Below are 21502 nucleotides of genomic sequence, written 5' to 3'. Positions count from 1 at the left end.
GTCTTTTCCCCAGACCCCAATGCCTACTCCGTGAGTGCATGGCAGTGAAGAATACAGTCATGACACTGTTGTATCAACTGCCTTGATTCTAAGATACCAACAGTTTTACCCACCATTGCTTTTGCACCATCAGTGCAAATGCCACCAAGTGAAGAAGGCAAATTAATTTCCTAGAATTATTGTGAAAATAATCTTGACTCCATAGACCCCCTGAAAAGAGCCTCATAAGAATCTGGAGAGCACTGTTTGAGAATTGCTATTATATAGTGATCTAGCTCCAGTTGGTTATAATGTAAAGATATAATTCAAAGTGAGTTTGAAAGGAGTATTTTAATCAAAGTCCATGAGTAAGTCCAGCAATAAATGAAGTAACAGTTGGAAAAAGCAACTGACTGTTGAAAATCGAGTCATATTTTGGGTCTATGGATTTATTGCTGAAGTATTAAAGTGATCTATTTTAGTATTTACTAATTACAGTAAATTACTAATTTACAATTCATCAATCACTCTATTAATCAGTGTGTGCTTCTTGCAGGTTACTATGCTGTACCTTGGGAGAAGCTAACATCACCAGTCTAGTAAGGGAGACACATTTAAAATACAAGCAATAAAACTATGATTCTCATCTGATTTTCAGACAAACTAGATGCCACATAAGTGATGTTCATTATCACCGTATTTGTCATACCTAGCTGCAAAACACAGACTAAGCAAGTTTTCAGCTTTCATGATGGTTTTTCATTCTTAAGGAACTGGTTTTACTATTGTCAGGAACAGTCACTAAAACAGCTTCACAGAATCAGTTCTATTTCATTGTGAATATATGGTCAGCCCATTTGTTTGCTTTGGAAAGAACCATAACCAAATTTATTCTTTGGTGGGAGGAAGGGGGCATGCCATGAAGCTTCTGGGATCCAACTGGTACCCTTTGCAGTGGAAGCACAGAGTCCTAATGAATGGACCACCAGGGAATTTTCAGATTTTAACATTTGCACTCTAATTGTAATTTAAAGTTTATTTTTTTCCAGTCAAGAGCATCACTTTCTTAAGCCTCTTCACTTTTTTATTTTAATTTTTTAAATAATTTGTTTATTTTATTTTTTGGTTGTGCCGGGTCTTCATTGCTGCCTGCAGGCTTTCTCTAATTGTGAAGATGTGGACTCCTCTCTAGTTGTGGTGTGGGAGCTTCTCATTGTGGTAGCTTTTCTTGTTGTAGAGCATGGGCTTCAGTGGTTACAGCATGCAGGCTTTAGTGGCTTGGGGGCCCTAGAGCTCAGACTCAGTAGTTGTGCAAGGCTTAGTTGCTCTGCAGTATGTGGAATCTTTCCAGACCAGGGATTGAACCCATGTCTCCTGCATTGGCTGGCTGATTCTTAACCACTGGACCACTAAGGAATTCCTTAGGTCTCTTCACTTACAATATCAACAGTAGCATGTGCCTTTTTTGGGCCATTTGTACAAAGAAACACTTTTCTTCTTAAATGTTATATTGTGAGAGCTAATTATTCATATTGTCAATATCCTGCTTATGATTTTTTCCTTTATTAAACTTTTATTAGCTTATAACATGATATTGAAAAGTATGCCTAATCTTTTTTTCCTTTGTGTTCTCTGAAGAGTGTATTCAAGTGAATCTGTTTTTTGAATTTGAATGTCCAGTTTTTCAAATGTTTTTCTTGTTGTAAGAATAAGAAATTGTATTCTCTTCAGTTCAAAAAAGAAAATGAAAAAAGTCTCTTGTTTGGCTCTAGATTGAATCTCTTAGCAGGTAATGTGGAGCCTGTTTAACCAACTCACTTCAGTCATTAACAACTCTGTTTCAGTATGCTTCCTTCTGAATGTTAGACAGTCCCTAAAGGCCATACTTCCTCCACGCTATTACTTTTGTTGTAAAGTCAACCCATCCTTGAATGTTGTATGTTCCCAAGAAGTTTACGTAAGATTAGCTGTTTGATTTGTTCTGGAAGGACAGTTTTCCCTTGCCTGGAAAGGAATAAATTCATCTTGGTTCAGATATACTTGAGTAGTAATTTTTTCCCTCAGCATTACTAGCACTTGTGACTTGTTTGAGAAATCTGACAAGTATAAAACTTAATATTTGCTTATAGCATTGCTAGAAGCAGAGGAGAAGAGCAATTATAGTTAGGACCCCTAGACCAGTGGGAGATGCAAAAGAGGCATAATATAAACATCCCATTTCTAATTTCATGCCAAGACGTTCTTGTAAAATGAAGAAATAGGGTAAGTATATAATTTGGCCTTCAAGCTGTTAACAGGTTTAGACATAATTACAGCAGGACTCTAAGCATGAATGGGGATTATCTCTGGAAATGTGGGGCTTATGTATCAACTAATTGTAGAATTTTGTCTATAATTTCTTATTTGGCTTTCTGTTCTGTTTAATTAATCATGGAAGTTCTTTTCGTTAGACCAGTGGTAAACCTAATGGATCTGTTTGCCCCTTCCCTTGGTCTCCATCCCAGTTCTTAATTAACCTTCTAAGCATGTATAAAAGAACCTGATACACAGTGTGTATCTTGTAATTTTAATGTAACTACCTCCTGGATCAAAAAATGAAATATTACCAGTACCCTAGAGGACCCTCTCATGCCTCTTCATCATTACTCTCTCTTCACTATCCTGACTTCTAATGTGTAGAGGTTTCCTCACCTATAAACCATAGATTTATTTTGCCTGTGTCTGAAATTTCTGAACTGAATCGAGTAGTATGTGCTTCTCTGATAATGGCTTCTTTTTATTCAGCATATGTTGGAGATTTACTTATGTGTTGTCATCTTTTGAGTAACACTATTAAATGCTTATTGAGAATAGCCAAACAAATTTAAAATAGATTTCTAGGCTGAATATATCCTAAAAATGACAATTGTATGTTATATGTTGTACAGAATATGGTAATTAAAGTGGCAACTGTATGTATACATGCTATACAGAGATTATGAGTGAGACACATGGAACTGTTATTTTCCTTAGATGATGTCTCATGCTGAAGGACAACAAAGAGACTTAATTAGAGGAATTGAATGCCTTCCTGCTTCTGGCCATCTTAGTTCCTTGGACCAGGATCTCTTAATGCTCAAGGCTACTTCCATGGCAACTATGAACTGCTTAAATGACTGCTTTCATATTCTTCAGTTACAGCATGCATCACATCAGAAGGGCTCATTGCCTTCAGGTAAGTTATTGCTTAAAGGTAGGACTGAACATTGCAGTTCAAAACATGGAAATAGTAACTGCATTCTTTGTAATTCTGCTCCAGAAAATCTTAATCAAGGCAAGACAAATAGAAAACCAGCTAGCCTCTTGGTTTTTATTATCATACTAATGTCTTCCCTGGTGGCTCAGATGGTAAAGCATCTGCCTACAATGCGGGAGACCCAGGTTCGATCCCTGGGTTGAGAAGATCCTCTGGAGAAGGAAATGGCAACCCACTCCAGTACTCTTGCCTGGAAAATCCTATGGACGGAGGAGTGTTGTAGGCTATAGTCCATGGGGTTGCAAAGAGTTGGACACAACTAAGCGACTTCACTAATGTTATACAAAGTCTCTTTTACTGTGTCCTTTTTCAAATCTAAAACCATTTAGGTCTCATATAATTAAATATTCCTTAAGAGACCTCAAATTAAACTTGTCAGAAACTGAATTAAAAATTCAGTATTTCTGTTGAAGTTGATGATATTACTCTATCCAGTCAATCAAAGTAGAAACGTTGGAGTCATTTCTTGGTTGCTTTAGTCCGCTATTCACTATTTCCCTGTTGAGATACATATATGTAAAAGTCTATCACTCACCTTTCAGTTGAAAAATAAGATATACATCTGGTATTCGAGAGCACCTATTTGTTGAAATTAATTTACTGGGGAAAACAGCATTATTGCATTATTTGTTATTGCATAACAAAAAATGAGTTTTTCTATTAATGAGATTAATAAACTCATTTAAAAATTGAGATATAACTGACATATAGTATATATAAAATGACATTATATATAATTGACATGCAAGTTTAAAGTGTTGATTTAATACATTTATATATTTATATGCCCCCAGAGTGTTAGCTAATGTCCCAATCATATCACATAATTGTCATTTGTTTTTTTCTCTGACCCTTCTTGGCCTGCCCTCCCCCCACCCCCAACGCACACACACTCAGAGCCTGTGGAGTCTTGGTTTCCTGGACCTTGGCAGTGAAAGTGCCAAGTCCTAACCTTTGGAACTAAGGAATTCCCTATTTTATAATGAGAACATTTAGGATCTAGTCTCTTAGCAACTTTGAAATATTCACTGTAGTACTGTTGACTCCATTCACTGTGCTGTGTGTTAGATCTCCAGGACTTACTCATCTTCTAGTTGCAAGTCTGTACCCTTTAACAACATTGCCCCAATTTCCCCACCCCCATCACAGTGAATTAATAGTAGTAACTTAGTATTTCCCAACACTCATTGTTTTCTTATTCAATGAACTCCTCTTGCTTGTGAAAGAAAGATATTTTAGAAAGAACTGATTTAGAAGGACCCTGAGACCAGATGATTTGTTTGATAAAGAATTTTGTTATGATTTATCTGTGAATAATCTCTTAAAACAAATCTCTTAAATTCAGTGTTTATGTGCATCTTATTTCAAGAAGTAGGGGAATCTAGATGCTGATATTAAAAACAAACATATCAAGGTAGAAACAAAGAGCTTTCATTTCTTTGAAATTTTGAAACAGGCCCCATGAACTTATCCAGGGCATTCCCCATTTATGAATCCCCCTCAGTGAATCTGAACTAAGTGCCAAGGCAAGATGCTCTGGTAGCCTGGTAGGTACTTTGTAATTTATTCCTCTACTGAAGTCTAGGATTTTGCTATAGACTAAGTAAATTCCATACTCCTTTTAAATTTCTGGTGTAGTAGTCTAAGTATCCCTTAATGTAACACTGTATAACCAAGCTTCTGTGAAACCTAGATCAGCCTCTGAAATCAAATGGAACATTTTCCATTATTGATTAGGCATAGAATCCACTTTGTTAAACTAGTTGAGGGTAATAAGAGACATTTGAGTCATTAACTGAGAAGATGACAAGTCTCTAAATGTGACCACTGTCTTTCATTAGGTCAGCTATTATTTATTCAGTAGAAGAACCTTTCAGTTTAAAAGTATATGGAGCCTTTTTATATGTTGGGAAAGAAAAAAAAACAATGTACATGGATCTGCAATTCTTAAATTAGATTGTGGGGTTATCTTGGTTGGTTAGAAAACTGGTACTGAGAATAAGGTTCAACCCCAAATTGAAGTTGATTTTACTGTTTCACAATCCCGGGCTGTTGCTATAATTGTGATTCCCTCAAGTCTAACTGCATACTTCTTATCACTAGAAGGTCAAGATTCATGCAGCAAGGTCAACTATTGGGGTGAGAATACACTTAATGATTCACAGATTTTCCCAGGAAGTGAGTTCACTCCTGTTCAGGGTTGATTCACTTAAATGGTATCTGATTTCAAGTTGCAGCTTGCTCTGTTGTAAAATAGCCAATCGTCATGCTCATGCTAATGAGATACAAGTTGCTGTCTTGTAGAGTCTCTTAACAGGTTTTGAATTGCTTTTAGCCTTGTAGATGCAAAACAAAATCGTTTAATAAAATCCACATTTGCTGAACTTTCCAGATTATGAGCAAGTTTCAGCGAAAGTTTTCTCTTACTTCATCAGGAACGACGATCGAATGGTTAGAACCAAAGATACCATTATCAAACCACTATAAAAATGGAGCTGACCAGCCCTTTGCAACTGAGCAAAGTAAGCCAGTGGCAGTCCCAGAAGAGCAGTGTGTTGCAGAATCTGGACTATTAGCAAGGGTAAGGTAATACGAAAATACAGTTTTGGAGTAAAAATTAGGAATCACTGAAAAGCACCTTTTCATTGTCAGGATGGCATACTCTAGAGAGCTCACTCTAAGTGTTGTTCTACTTTGAACTGCATTGGCTTTGGAAGGGCTCTATTGTGTAAAACTTGTACATACTGTGTTTTCCAGGTTAAATTATGTGTCCTTCTTAGTTTTAGTTTACTTTTGCTTTATATAAATGTATTTAAAATTTGCATGTTTTTCTTTTTCTGGAAAACAGCTTTTCTAATGGAAGATTATTTGCATGATATTTATCTTATAGATTTCTTAATTTAACATTATTTAGTAGGTGTTTGCTATTAAGTTTATAAGTTTAAAGGTTTACTATTAAGGTTTTTTTTGATAGTAAGCACTGTACCAATACAATTTTTAAAAGTATTAGTCTACTTAAAATAGCACACAGTCTTAGAGTTTAATATTTTAGTAATGTTTGTTACACATTTCTCAGCAGTAAACAGGGCTCTCTTCTATTCTTAGTTCTACCTCTGTAACATATCATACTGTTTTTTTGCCTCTTGAGTTTACATCTTTTATTTTTATGGTTATCATAATTACATAGATAGTTTTGTTTTAAGCTCTTTTTACTTGATACTTCTCATAAGTGTTTTTATATGTTATTCTGGCCTATATAATTAAAATTTTTCAAGGTTGAAGTAGGCTATTGAATGTCTAGGTTGTTATTTTCTTTTGTTTGTATAAATAATGCTGTATCATTTTGTCTACTGTTTTATTTTTTTCTCCCCTTTATTTAGATTATTTCTTAAGTTATTCCCAACTAAAATTATTGAGTCAAGAGTAAGGCATGGTTTATGGTTATTTATATATTAGTAGATTACTTCTTGAAAGAAACATATAACACAGGGACTTCCAAAGCTGGCAAAGGTTTTGACTCAATGAGGCAGGCAGTGGCAGCAGGGTGGCCGAGGAAGAAGAAAGAAAACAAATCCTCTTTTTCTTACAGTTTCTTAACTAATTCATTTGTGGAGTCAAGCAGTTAGTAAGTATTTATTAAGTTATCTTAGTATATGACAAGTCCAATGTTAAGAATTAGAGGAGACACAAAAATAGAAGATAGTTCTTTCACTGGAGAGACTTAAAATCATTTAGAGTCCCTACTTACTGTAGGGAAGGCTTGATGTTGAACCTGGGTCCTGTCATTTACTAACATGTGGGCCAACTCATGAGTAACCAGGCTTAACTTTCTCATTTGTAAAGTAGGGTTAATAATACATTATAAGTTGTTATTAAGATAAAGTAAATTTAGCAGAGCACCTAGTTTATGGAAAGTGACCCCAGGGTTGTTGGATTTTACAAATTCAGATGGCCATTCATGTCGCATTCTTTGTGGAATGATTATTCCAGGAACACTGCTGCACAGAATACAGTGTAAACTCAGGCAGAAAAATTTAGTCTTAATATGACAGATACTGAGATCATGAGCATGAGGAGGGATGTAAAATGTATAAAAAGATTGGTATATCATATGGAATATGATCACTGGAATATCATGGATCATTGGTATATCATATGGAATATATCATTGGCTTGAAATTGAAGTGTGGATAGAAGTCTGTGGAAGTAGGAGTGAAGACATGAACAGGTAATATGCATTTCAAATGAAAAATCAGTTGAACTTGTGATTGACTGGATATAGGGTTGGATCACAAATGACTTCCAAGTTTTTGAGACTAAATTGAGATTAAAATTAGGGTCCCATTCACAAACCTAGCAAAATTAGAAGGAAAACTTTTTTTTTACCTTATGTCCTGTGACTTTACTGTGCTCCTTTATTAGTTCAAAAAGGTGTTTTGTTTGTCTTTTTTTATTATTTAGAGTTTTCCACATAGATGGTTATGTCATCTGAGAATGAAGACAGCTTTATTTCTTCCTTCCCAATCTGTATGCTTTTTGTTTCCTTTTCTTTTTTTTTTTTTCACTTTACAATATTGTATTGGTTTTGCCATACATCAACATGAATCCACCATGGGTGTACACGTGTTCCCCATCCTGAAACCCCCTCCCACCTTCCTCCCCGTACCGTTCCTCTGGGTCATCCCAGTGCACCAGCCCCAAGCATCCTGTATCCTGCATCGAACCTGGACTGACGATTCGTTTCTTATATGCTGCTGCTAAGTTGCTTCAGTTCTGTCCGACTCTGTGCAACCCCGTAGGCAGCAGCCCATCAGGCTCCGCCGTCCCTGGGATTCTCTAGGCAAGAACACTGGAGTGGGTTGCCATTTCCTTCTCCAGTGCATGAGAGTGAAGTCGCTCAGTCGTGCCCGACTCTTAGCGACCCCATGGACTGCAGCCTACCAGGCTCCTTCGTCCATGGGATTTTCCAGGCAAGAGTACTGGAGTGGGTTGCCATTGCCTTCTCCGATTCTTATATGAATCAGTTCTAATGAGGTGGGTGAAACTGGAGCCTATTATACAGAGTGAAGTAAGCCAGAAAGAAAAACACCAATACAGTATACTAACGTGCATATATGGAATTTAGAAAGATGGTAACGATAACCCTGTATGCAAGACAGCAAAAGAGACACAGATGTATAGAAAGAAAACTTTTTAAGAGAAAAGGTTTAGTATAGTTCATAAACATATTGAATGTTATGTGGGAAGAGGATGTATAATTGTTAATGTACATGAAAAACAGTTTGGAAATGATGAAACCAAAGCTTTTCAGAGATCAGGACTATAATTTTTTGTGAAAAATTGCAAACAATAGGTCATATACTCCACAACATTTTCATTTTTCTAAATGAGAATACAAAACATGTTGGAGATCAGGATAGACACATATGGTAGGGATGGGGCACAGAGATGTGGGGGAGAGGACTGTTGAATTTCCAAACCTTTTGAAATGAGTAACCTAGTGTATGACCCAGTGCAAACAGAAAAAACTCTTAAGTGCATAGATTCTTTTTTTTTCAATTAACAAAAGATTTTAGATTCCACTCAAGCTTTCCTGGTGGCTCAGCTGGTAAAGAATCTGACTGCAGTGCGGGAGACCTGGGTTTGATCCCTGGGTTTGGAAGATCCCCTGGAGAAGGGAGAGGCTACCCACTCTAGTATTCTGGCCTGGAGAATTCCATGGACTCTGTAGTCCATGGGGTCACAAAGAGTCAGACACAACTTAGCAACTTTCACTTTCAAGCATACAAAAATAGACCTGAATTGTTTCAAAATTTTACATATGCCTTTTTTGGAATATAAGTGTCAGTGCAAGCTGGAAACATGTATTACAGTGGTGGAAATGTTGCTGTTAGGTGATAAAGAAGATAAATGCTAGAGGCTAAAATGAAGCCCACACTTCCCTAGTGCCCAAGTCAGAAATCAGGAAGACAAAAAATGGCATTGGTATGAGTTTTGTGGAATTTCCTTTTGCCATGCAATCTCCAGATATTATGAATTCCTAGAAACTCAACTGCTTTTTCCACTGTATTTACTAGTCATTCTGAGTTTGTAGGGATTTTATACATTTGAGCAGTTTGTTGGAATTTTGGTAATGCTTTTTTTTTAACCTTAAGCTTTTCTTTAAGAAAGGCGTGATCTCTAAGAGGAGGCTTTTCAAAAAGAGAAGAGAGTTTCCAGAATCTTCCATTCATATCATACTTTAGAATCAGTATTTATTCACGAATGGAATTCCTTTTTTTTTCTATTTTATTAAGTGTTTGACTTTTTATAAAGATAACAAAAATATGTTCTTTAGCTTTTCTATCAAATTTGTTTTATCTCTTGAGTTTAATACTATTTTCATTAGAGTAAACTACACAATAAACTGTGTGTATAACTGTGTATAATAACGTTAAGGCTATGTTTGCACTATTAATCTGTGTCCTAGGTTCTGACCTCAGAAGCTGAAGGACATTATTTAATCAATATCTGTATTTTTCCCCCTCGACATTTCTCAAATGATCAGTTTTTCCCTCTGATTTATAACGAGTATACGTTCACAAATATACTTAAACTATATTATGCAACTGACTTAGGGTGGATTACAGGAAGTACTTCCTGACAGACTTACTAGCTATAGAAAAGGAAAATTGAGAAATTCGCCTTTGGGAATCTTTCTTTAAGGTCATAAAAACAAATAATTGTGGTATATACAAGGAATTGTTGCATTTGGTTTCTGAAGAAATGAATTGGACTCAGTTCAGTTCAGTTGCTCAGTCACATCTGACTCTTTGTGACCCCATGGACTGTGGCACACCAGGTTTCCCTGTCTATCACCAACTCCTGAAGCTCGCTCAAACTCATCTCTATCAAGTTGGTGATGCCATCCAACTATCTCATTCTCTTTCGTCCCCTTCTCTTCCTGCCTTCAGTCTTTCCCCAGCATCAGGGTTTTTTCCAGTGAGTCAGTTCTTCACATCAGGTGGCTAAAGTGTTGGAGTTTCTGCTTCAGCATCAGTCCTTCCAATGAATATTCAGGACTGATTTCCTTTAGGATTGATTGGTTTGATCTCCTTGCAGTCCAATGGACTGTTAAGAGTCTTCTCCAACACCACTGTTCAAAAGTACCAATTCTTTGGCGCTTAGCTTTCTTTATAGTCCAACTCTTACATCCACATGTGTGCCACTGGAAAAACCATAGCTTTGACTAGACGGACCTTTGTTGGTAGAGTAATGTCTCTGCTTTTTAATATGCTGTCCAGGTTGGTCATAGCTTTTCTTCCAAGGAGCAAGCATCTTTTAATTTCATGGATGCAGTCAGCATCTGCAGTAATTTTGGAAGCCCAAAAAATAAAGTCTGGCACTGTTTCCATTGTTTCCTTATCTATTTGCCATAAAGTGATGGGACTGGATGCCATGATCTTCGTTTTCTGAATGTTGAGTTTTAAGCCAGCTTTTTCACTCTCCTTTTCACTTTCATCAAGAGGCTCTTTAGTTCTTCTTTGCTTTTTGAGCTGGACTATTAATTGATTTATCAGAATTTGATATAATAAAGATTTTATTGATAGAAGCGATGATAGAAGGGAAGAAGAAAAAAGAATAAAGGCAAAAGAATGACCAAAAATTCATTATTTTTCATCTCTATCACCATGTTTTGTGTTTTGTTTTTATTATTTTAAGAATATTAAGTTCTTGATTTTATGCCTGATTAGGATTGGTTTTCTTTGTCTAGCTACAGAGAACAGATGGGCTTCTATTTGATAAGATTTGTTTATGGGAAGAGAAAATTAAAAGCAGAGACATTAACAGAATCATTTCTTTTTTAAAACCCTCATAACTTAAAATTTAACACATTACCAAAGATAATATACTCATGAAAGCTCTCTTGCACAAAGGTAATGAAAAGAGGTACCCCTGAGAAAAATCATATTCCATCCCCACATAAACATGGAAAGTGACATCCAATAAGGTTATTTAGAATTTGGGGGTTTGAAACTGTTACTTGTTGTTTAAATAAAAATAAGAAATTAGATTTCTCTGACTTCCCTGGTGGTCGGTCCAGTGGTAAAGAATCCATCTGCCAATACAGGGAACACAAGTTTGATCCCTGGTCCAGGAAGATTTCACATGCCACAGGGCAGTTAAGCCTTTGCGCCACAACTACTGAGCCAGTGAGCTGCACCTGCTGAGCCAACAAACTACAACTGCTGAAGCCCACGTGCTCTTGAGCCTGTGCTCTGCAACAGAAGTCACTGAAATGAGAAACTCGTGCACCACAAATAGAGGGTAACCTCCTCTTGCCACAACTAAAGAAAGCCCATGTGCAGCAATGAAGACTCAGCACAGCCAAAATTAATAAGTAAATCTAATTTAAAAAATGAAATGAAATTAGATTTCTTTTAATCAGTTATTTGGAGCTAAGACCTTTCTAAAAGAAGGGTAAACAATTTTGGCTTTTCAAGGGGTTGTTTTATTGATTGATTGAAAAATTGTGCAGAGAATGTTTTGTGGTCTTAAGACTACATAACCAACTACAGGGTTTCCATACCTGCACCTAAAATTCTCTTCATCCCCAGAGTTTTTTCCTGACAACTCCAAGGATGAGTAAATATCTAAATACAGATTACAGAAGTTAGACTGGATATGTACAGTCACTTTATTTATTTATTTTTTTCACAGACCTTTTTTCCTTTATTAAATGTGTAAAAACGAGTTCTCATTTTTACAAGCTCAAAATCAGACAAGTATATGAGGGTATATAATTGGCACATATAAACTGTACCCACCAAAAAGCTCACTGCAGACACAATCCATACTACATTCAGCGTCTGCATATTTACATGATATTTCCTGCAAAGTAAATACAAGATTAACTCCCATCACTTTAGTATGTATATGATATACGTACTGAAACATATACAAACATAATCAAAACAAAGGCAGTTTTTTCCAAACAAAATACCAAAGGCAATTTTTTTCGACTCAAGTACCAATTCATTATTTTGTACAAAAAACAGCAAGACTAATTTAAGGGTTCTGCTCAGTTTTAGTCAGCAAGATATGTGTGTATGCTACTGAAATACAGCTAAAGTTTTAGATTTTAATTACCAAGGTAATAGTACTTCTGTTTTACAATTGACGCACGCACAATAGTGGTGCGTGCTCAGTTGCTCAGTAGTGTCAGACTCTTTAAAACCCCATGGACTGGGGCTCACCAGGCTTCTCTGTCCATGGCATTTTCCAGGCAAGAATACCAGAGTGGGTTGCCATGTACAGTCACTTTAAAATTTTACATTTACAGTATTAAAAACGGGGCAAATATTTAATTCTCAAAACATCTTGAATTATAGATAGCAGTAGGGTTCCCAGGCAGGTGGAGAAAGCCTTCAAAGCCTAAGTTTCAGATGAGACATTTTTTCACTCTTCCTGAAAAATCCTATTTTCACAAAGTATATGTATTTTGTGTGTGATGCTTATGACAAAGCAACAGTATGTTCAATGTCAGTGATAGTGCGTTCATTGAAGGAAATCTATTCCATGGCCAAATGATGTAAGTTGTATTTTCAGAAAGATTTTTGTCTACTCTCAGTCTCGTTTAGGCCCAATATGTCTTCATCTGATGTTTATACTTTTATTCTTAGTGCATATTGATACACACTTATAACAATAGACTTTTGCTTTATTTTACGTCAAGGAACCTGAAGAAATAAATGCAGATGATGAGGTGGAGGATACTTGTGACAACAAGGAGGATGACCTGGGAGCTGTGGAAGAGCAGCGCAGTGTTATCCTACATCTCTTATCACAGCTCAAGCTGGGCATGGACTTAACAAGGGTAAGTAATGGGATAAACAGTCTATGAAGATCATTTGGTCAGGACTATACCTATAATTGTTAATGCTGTCAGGGCTTTTTAATCTTTATGAGTTGGTTTCTTTTTCTCTTGATCAACATTTCTTATTTTCATTAAAAATGTGATGGTTTTTTTGTGCAGATTAAGTCATGTGGCAACTAAAGACCTATAGTCTTGTTTCTGTGCAAAATAAAAGAGTCCATTGGAATACAGAATAGGAAAATCTAAAGAAAAGGATTTAATCCCATTAAACTGTTAAAGTCATTGATCCTTCTGCTTTATTCTTATTTCCCATGTTTGATAGTACATTTTGGGTGTTATCTGTAACAGGGGTCAGCAAACATTTTCTGTAAAGTATCAGATAGTAGATGTTTTTAGCTATGTGGGCATAGATCTCTCAGGCAGGTGTAGTTGATTCTTGAACAGTGTAGGGGTGAGGGACACTAACCCCTCATGCAGTTGAAAATCCATGTATAATTTTTGAACTCCCTCAAAACTTAGCTACTGATTTATTTACTGGAAGCCTTACCAATAATATAAATATTACATACAACTTTTGTTTATATGTGTTACTAATAGTAGACATCAAAAATGAAAAGAACATGAAAAATATTCATGTTTACTTACAGGTATAATAATTTATGCATTGATGATGATGAAGCAGCAACATGATTGTTTTCTGGTGTCCTAGTGTAATAAGCTTCATGGTAGCCTAGCCTATATACTAATGAATATTGTTATAAAATGTTTGTGATGTACAGTATTAGTCATATTCATGATACAATATAGGAAACATTGTTCAATTTTTAAAAATCCCACATACCTGTGATAATACACAGTTTCTTGCATTATGAGAGAGGTATGATAGTTATGGTAATATAATTCTTTGAAAACAAAGTTATGAAACAGTAAGAAAACTAACATGTTCATTTTATATTGTGTATTACTCCCCTTAAGCCCGTGTAAGGGTAGACTATCCACCTCAGTACAAGTCTTGCACATGATGTTCTACATGTATATTTTGTATATTTATTGGAGAAAAAAATCCATGTATGAGTAGACCTACATTTCAAACCCATATTGTTTAAGGATCAGCAGTATTCAACTCAGCCTTTGTAAAAGCAACCATGGATAATACTGGGTTGACCAAAAAGTTTATTTGGGTTTTTCCATGTAACACCTTACAGAACAAACCTTTTGGCCAACTCAATATGTTGGATTGGAATGGGTGTATTTCCACACAAAACTATATTACACAAACAGGAGGCCAGATTTGACCTGAAGGCCATAGTTTGCACACCCCTGGTCTGCAGGCTTGCTACTTTAAAAATGTGGCATGAATTAATTTGATGATGGGAGTCCTTTCACTGTGTGCTGTGCTTAGTTGCTCAGTTGTGTTCAACTCTCTGTGACCACATGAACTGTAGCCTGCCATGTTCCTCTGTCCATGGGGATTTGCCAGGCAAGAATACTAGAGTGGGTTGCCATGCCCTCCTCCAGGGGATCTTCCTAACCAGGGACTGAACCCAGGTCTCCCACATTCCAGGTGGATTCCTACCATCTGAGCCACCAGGGAAGCCCAAGAATACTGGAGTAGGTAGCCTATCCCTTCTCTAGGGGAATTTCCTGACCCAAGAATCGAACCAGGATCTCCTGCATTGCAGGTGAATTCTTTACCAGCTGAGCTACCAAGGAAGCCCCCTTTCACTATATATGTGTATATCAAATCACTACAATGTACACTTTTAATAACTTATGATTTTATTTGTCAGTTATGCCTTAGAACTGAAAGAAGAAAAAAAATCTGCAAGTCAGTATCATCACCATCACCTGAGAACTTGTTAGAAATGTATAATCTTGGCCCCAATCTCAAAGTTAGAGAAACAGAATCTGCGTTTCAGTAAATATGTATATATACATTAAAGTTTGAGAACCACTGATGTATAGTTTTTAATTTTAGGCCCATCTTCTCCATTCCCAGTTTATCTAATGAGTGTGCCTTAATTTGTTTTAACAATTAATCCATGACATTGATTTAGAAAGCCAATGTGGTTCAAAACCTATGTATGTTAAACATTACTTACTGTGGAATTATATATTTTGAATCACTGCTAACACTACTTTGCGTTAGTTTGGAATTTCAAAATTGACTTCAGGATGTATATTTTGAATTGAGGTTTTCAATGCCTGTGAGGTAATAAAAGTATAAATTAAAAGGTTGTTTGATTCCAGTGAATTACTTACCTGAAAATGTAACTTAAACAAAAAGCATTTTGCTTTTAGCATTCACTTTGAATTATTTCAAAATCAAAAAACATATTTCTCTACTTAGACTTACAGTAGTTATAAGAAAGTTTGTAAGTTGGTTCAGTTAATAACCTACTAAGAAGCAGATATTTCAGGAATAAAGAAAGCCATCTAACAATTCATCTTTCATCTAATCTTAGTATTTCAACTGGGTATCATTTTTATTCTAGAAATATTTTCGTATTAGTGGTTCAGAAAACACTAGTTTTAAAATTGGTTAAAATGAGCATTAGGCATAGAGTTTATTTGGTTATTGTGGTGTTTATTGTCTTCTAGTAAATTTAGGTTTGTAAGTCATAAGAACAATGTTGGGCTTTATAAGGTATTCAGTTCAGTTCAGTTCAGTCGCTCAGTCGTATCTGACTCTTTGCGACCCCATGAATCGCAGCACGCCAGGCCTCCTGTCCATCACCAACTCCCGGAGTTTACCCAGACTCATGTCCATTGAATCAGTGATGCCATCCAGCCATCTCATCCTCTGTCGTCCGCTTCTCCTCCTGCCCCCAATCCCTCCCAGCATCAGGGTCTTTTCCAGTGAGTCAACTCTTCGCATGAGGTGGCCAAAGTATTGGAGTTTCAGCTTCAGCATCAGTCCTTTCAGTGAACACCCAGGACCAGTCTCCTTTAGGATGGACTGGTTGGATCTCCTTGCAGTCCAAGGTACTCTCAAGAGTTTTCTCCAACACCATAGTTGAAAAGCATCAATTCTTTGGCGCTCAGCTTTCTTCACAGTCCAACTCTCACATCCATACATGATCACAGGAAAAACCATAGCCTTGACTAGACGGACTTTTGTTGGCAAAGTAATGTCTCTGCTTTTGAATATGCTATCTAGGTTGGTCATAACTTTTCTTCCAAGGAGTAAGCGTCTTTTAATTTCATGGCTGCAATCACCAGTGATTTTGGAGGCCCCCCCCCAACAAAAATAAAGTCTGTCACTGTTTCCCCATCTATTTCCCATGAAGTGATGTCAGGCCACCTTATATTCCAGACACTGTTCTAGGTACTGTGACTACAGCAACAAAGAAGGTCCTTACTTGCATATTGTGAATAAGTAATAGCCATTTTCCCTGTTATTTTGTTGTTTTAAAAATAGTGTCGTGAATTTAGTATAAACTTTTCAAAGAAAGTTTTTGAAAAATAAAAGGAAAAAATCTATAATTCTACCATCCTAACAATACAAGTGTTACTTTTTGTGATTTCTTTTCAGTTTTTCTTTATATAATATTTTATATTCAATTTTATAACATTTCCATTTTTTTCAGTTAATATGTTTTGTTTGTGAAGTGTATTGTACATATAGAAGACTGACTAGAGTGCATAGAAACAGTTCAGAAAACAATGGTAAAACAAATACCTGTGTACCCACCTCTGATTAAGTTACAGAACATTGCCAGATCTTGGAAGCTCTCTGAGTGCCCCTTCCAGTTGTAGTCCTCTGTTTTTTCCTAGATGTAACTACTTAACTCGTCTTTTGTGTTAATCATCCTCCTGCTTTCATTTATAGTTTTACCACCTATATATGTATCCTGTAACAGTGTTACTTAGAGGAAAGTGAATAGTGAGTACAATCTTGGCTGTATATTTTCTTTATAGTTCTTTGTCAAGTCACTCAGTCGTGTCCGACTCTTTGTGACCCCATGGACTGTAGCTTACCAGTCCATGGAATTTTCCAGGCCAGAATACTGGCGTGGGTTGCCATTTCCTTCTCCAGGGGATCTTCCTGACCCAGGGATTGAACCCAGGTCTCCTGTATTGCAGGCAGACGCTTTACCGTCTGAGCCACCAGAGAAGGAGAGGTATTCTTAGAGATCTGATGTTTCTTGGATTTCCACTCATGTTTAAGTACAGAGGAACTAAAAACCTGATTTTAAGTTTTGAACATGTGAGTGGAGCCTGTGCTTTTCAACACTGAGTAATCTAAATTTGTTGGGGAACCTGATGTTAGTATCATTGGATTTTTCCTCTATGGTTAGTCAAGTTCCCCTAGAGGAAAATTCTTCTAACTTCTTGCTTGATAGGTAAAGCAAGTAGGAGTTAGGGAGGAGAAGAGGGCTAGGTGGGAAAGTGTCTTAGTATCAATCATTTAATTTATAGAGGGTTACTTTGTACCCTTTTATCATATCATTTAACTAGACCCAGAGTAATGGCACCCCACTCCAGTACTCTTGCCTGGAAAATCCCATAGACAGAGGAGCCTGGTAGGCTGCCATCCATGGGGTCGCTAAGAGTCGGGCACAACTGAGCGACTTCACTTTCGTTTTTCACTTTCATGCATTGGAGAAAGAAATGGCAACCCACTCCAGTGTTCTTGCCTGGAGAATCCCAGGGACGGCGGAGCCTGGTGGGCTGCCGTCTGTGGGGTCGCACAGAATTGGACACGACTGAAGCGACTTAGCAGCAGCAGCAGCAGCAGCAGCAGCAGCAGAGTATTCTTGGGTATCCCTGTGGCTCAGCTAGTTAAGAATCCGCTTGCAATGCAGGAGACCTGGGTTCGATCCTTGGGCTGGGAAGATCTCCTGGAGAAGGGCATAGCTTCTCCAAACCCATTCCAGTATTCTTGCCTGGAGAATCCCCATAGATAGAGGAATCTGGTGGGCTACAGTCCACGGGGTTGCAAAGAATTGGACACAACTGAACTGACTTAAGCACAGTACAGAGTTAAAAACATAGACTGTTTTAATTTTATTTTCACATTTCTTACTTCCTAACACTAGATTCTTGGAAGAATCATTATTAGGCTAAATGGATATGAAATCTTCAGGCTCTTGAAAAAATGTTACCAGATTGTTTTGTCACAGAGTTGAACCAATTTCAGTGCTTCTCCAATTCTGCTTTAAATAAAATATTTAATCTTCCTTCTATTTACCTGGCTTTAAGTATCAAAAGGTATTTTCTTAGAATTAGTCTTCTTGTGCTTAAAATTAAATGTAAATTACCATTCTCTTCCCTTATGTCTTTCCCCTTATGATACTTTTATCCAATCTAGGAATTTGAAGTGATTGTTTTTTTTTTAGTTGACCCTCTTCAAGTCCTGAATTGATTGTTTGACCTTAACCATTTGAAAGGGCTATTTCCTTTTAAGCATGCTTATATTTTTTAATTAATTTATTTTTAATTGAAGGATAATTGATTCATAACATTGCACTTGTTCCTGCCATACATTAACATGAATCAGTCATAGGTACACATAATGTTCCCTCCCTCTTGAACCTCCTTCCCACCTCCCTCCCCACCCCACCCCTCTAGGTTGTTACATAGAGCAAATTCCCATTAGCTGTCTATTTTACATATGATAGTATATATGTTTCCATGCTACTCTCTCCATTAGTCCCACCCTCTTCTTCCAGTCTGTGTCCATAAGTCTCTTCTCTATGTCTGCATATCCACTGCTGCCCAGTGAATAGGTTCATCAGCACCATCTTTCTAGGTTCCATTTATATGCATTAATATACCATGTTTGTTTTTCTCTTTCTGACTTACTTCACTCTGTATAATAAGCTCTGGGTTCATCTACCTCGTTTGAACTGACTCAAATGCATCCCTTTTTATGGCCGAGTAATATTCCATTGCATATATGTATCACAACTTATTTATTCATTCATCTGTTGATAGGCGTCTAGGTTGCTTCCATGTCCTAGCTCTTGTAAATAGTGTTGCAATGTACTTTGGAGTACGTGTGTCTTTTCAATTTTGGTTTCCTCAAAGTATAGCACACTTATTTTTTACTGAGACAAATTACTTTTCTTTTGTGACTCTGCTTTTAATATCCATCTAGAATGAAATATTTTCAGAGAAATAAGAATCATTCTCTATAGATGTATCAGGTCTTTGAGAAGACCTCTAATTAGGAATATAAAGACCAAAATAAAGAAACAGACTTGAAAGAAGCAGAAATCTCATAGGAAAATAGAGGATCAGAACAGGAAGGTCCTCACCTTTATCTTCTAACCCTTCTCTTGAATTTTAGTTTTTCCTATCATGTTTTAATTTTTTCTGAATTTTCTTTTTCAGAAAGCATTCTTGTTTCATGTGTATGATAGCATCTCAATTCTCTGAAAGTATTTATTACTGTTTTTTTGTACTTCCCTGTTTGGTTGATTTGTTGTTGTTATTGTTTTAGGTGGTGCTTCCTACATTTATCCTAGAGAAGCGATCCTTGTTGGAAATGTATGCAGACTTTATGTCTCATCCAGACCTATTTATAGCCATCACTAATGGAGCTACAGCTGAGGACAGGATGATTCGTTTTGTTGAGTACTACCTTACCTCATTTCACGAAGGCCGTAAGGGAGCCATTGCTAAGAAACCATACAATCCTATCATTGGAGAAACGTTTCACTGTTCCTGGAGGATGCCCAAAAGTGAGGTAGCATCCAGTGTCATTAACAGCTCTTCTACCCAGGCCATCACAAATCATGTACCTCCATCAGAGGAGGCTTTGAACCAGATGGGTTCAGACTGTTATACGGTCAGATTTGTTGCTGAGCAGGTTTCCCATCATCCTCCAGTCTCAGGATTTTATGCCGAATGTGCAGAGAGGAAAATGTGTGTAAATGCTCATGTCTGGACTAAGAGCAAATTCTTAGGCATGTCAATAGGCGTGACAATGGTTGGGGAAGGTAAGTAGAAAAAATATTCTCCAATTTTTCATATCAAACTATAGCCTTAAATTGGGGGAACTAGATAAATATCAATTGTAAATTTGAATTGTATGTGTACTACTTTTCCCCCCAATTCCTAGTATGTTTCAGAATGTTGGTAGAGGGGAGAGTGTGAATCTATCAACAAATAAAAATTTTGTTTTGCAATTTTTTCCCTGATTTTAAATGTAAATTATTTTTATTATAGAAAATTTAGTAAACTTAGAAGAGTGTCAAGGTGAAAAGGTATGTCTAATCCCTCCATTCAGAGATAGATAAACTTAGCTAGTATTTTGTATTTTTTCTATGTGTGTATGTTCATACATTCAGTTTTATAAAATTAGGATTCTCTCTATGTAGTTGTGTCCTCCTTTTTTGCAGTGAATATTTTCTCAAGTTATTGATAATGCTTTAAAACATAAAACATGTTTTTATTATAAATAGCACTCAAGAAATATTTTCTAGGTAAATCTATGTCTATATCTTTTATATATCATAGAAAATATTCGTAAAATATTTTGAAATATACTGCCAAACTTTACATCTATTCCAGCACAAATGATTATAACAATTAAAAGGAATTGTTTTCTTTTAATTTCTTTGCACAATTAAACAAAGTTTAATTTAAAAACACTTTGGTGTTTTTTGGCTAAGAATACAAAAAAACAGATTAACAACAACAGACAAGTCTCCACAGAAATCATTGCAGAGTTAATGAAAATATAATGGCAGAAAAAAACTCTGCCATTTTAATGTCAAAGGAACACTCCTGTGCATGAGAAAATTTGTTTTAAATATAGACTGACACTGTAAGCATTGTGTAGTTAAGCCTGTGACCCTAACGTTTTGAGATTGTGTTGTTTTAGCCCTGAAGAAAATATTTTATTCCCCTTACAAGCATTCCTCATCTTTAACACCTATTGTACTGTGAGTCAGTTTCCAAGTAATGTTTCAAACTAATCAAATTTTTTTATAACATAGTAAGATATTGAATTAGTTAAAAAAAAAGAAAGAGTTGGCTAACTCCGTTATAAGGTCTATCACATTAACCTTAGGCTCTTCACAAAGCAGTTTACTTAGAGATGAAAAACCTGAAGTCTGGTAGTGATAGAATGTGTCCAGAATCATAGAAATTAAGGCATAGTCAGATTTAGACCCTCATTCTTTGGCACACTCTCCCCAAGGGCAATTACTCTTAGCAGTTCATGAGACAGAAAGTATCTGGTAGCTTCTCCCACTCTAAGAAATGAAATACCTTAAGAAATGAGGAAAAGCGGAGAAGGAAATGGCAACCCACTCCAGTATTCTTGCCCAGAGAATCCCATGGACAGAGGAGTCTGGCAGGTTGCAGTCCATGGGGTCACAAGAGTCAGACACAGCTTAGTGACTAAAACCACCAAACCA

At 36.5% G+C, this 21502-nt stretch overlaps 1 protein-coding gene across 2 annotated transcripts in view; it reads left to right on the top strand.

Moving 5' to 3' along the window:
* Positions 1 to 21502, top strand: part of OSBPL11 (oxysterol binding protein like 11) — a 102010-nt gene that overhangs the window by 49580 nt on the left and 30928 nt on the right. For both annotated transcript variants that reach the window (XM_042232591.2, XM_004002992.5), the window contains exons 6-9: positions 2992 to 3193; positions 5710 to 5855; positions 12990 to 13130; positions 19579 to 20077. In XM_042232591.2, the coding sequence (XP_042088525.1) occupies positions 2992 to 3193; positions 5710 to 5855; positions 12990 to 13130; positions 19579 to 20077 (988 nt within the window). The remainder of the gene's footprint in view (positions 1 to 2991; positions 3194 to 5709; positions 5856 to 12989; positions 13131 to 19578; positions 20078 to 21502) is intronic.

This window comes from Ovis aries, chromosome 1 (genome assembly GCF_016772045.2).
Source record: "Ovis aries strain OAR_USU_Benz2616 breed Rambouillet chromosome 1, ARS-UI_Ramb_v3.0, whole genome shotgun sequence".
Lineage (NCBI taxonomy): Eukaryota > Metazoa > Chordata > Mammalia > Artiodactyla > Bovidae > Ovis > Ovis aries.
This window is presented reverse-complemented; position numbering and strand designations above follow the sequence as displayed.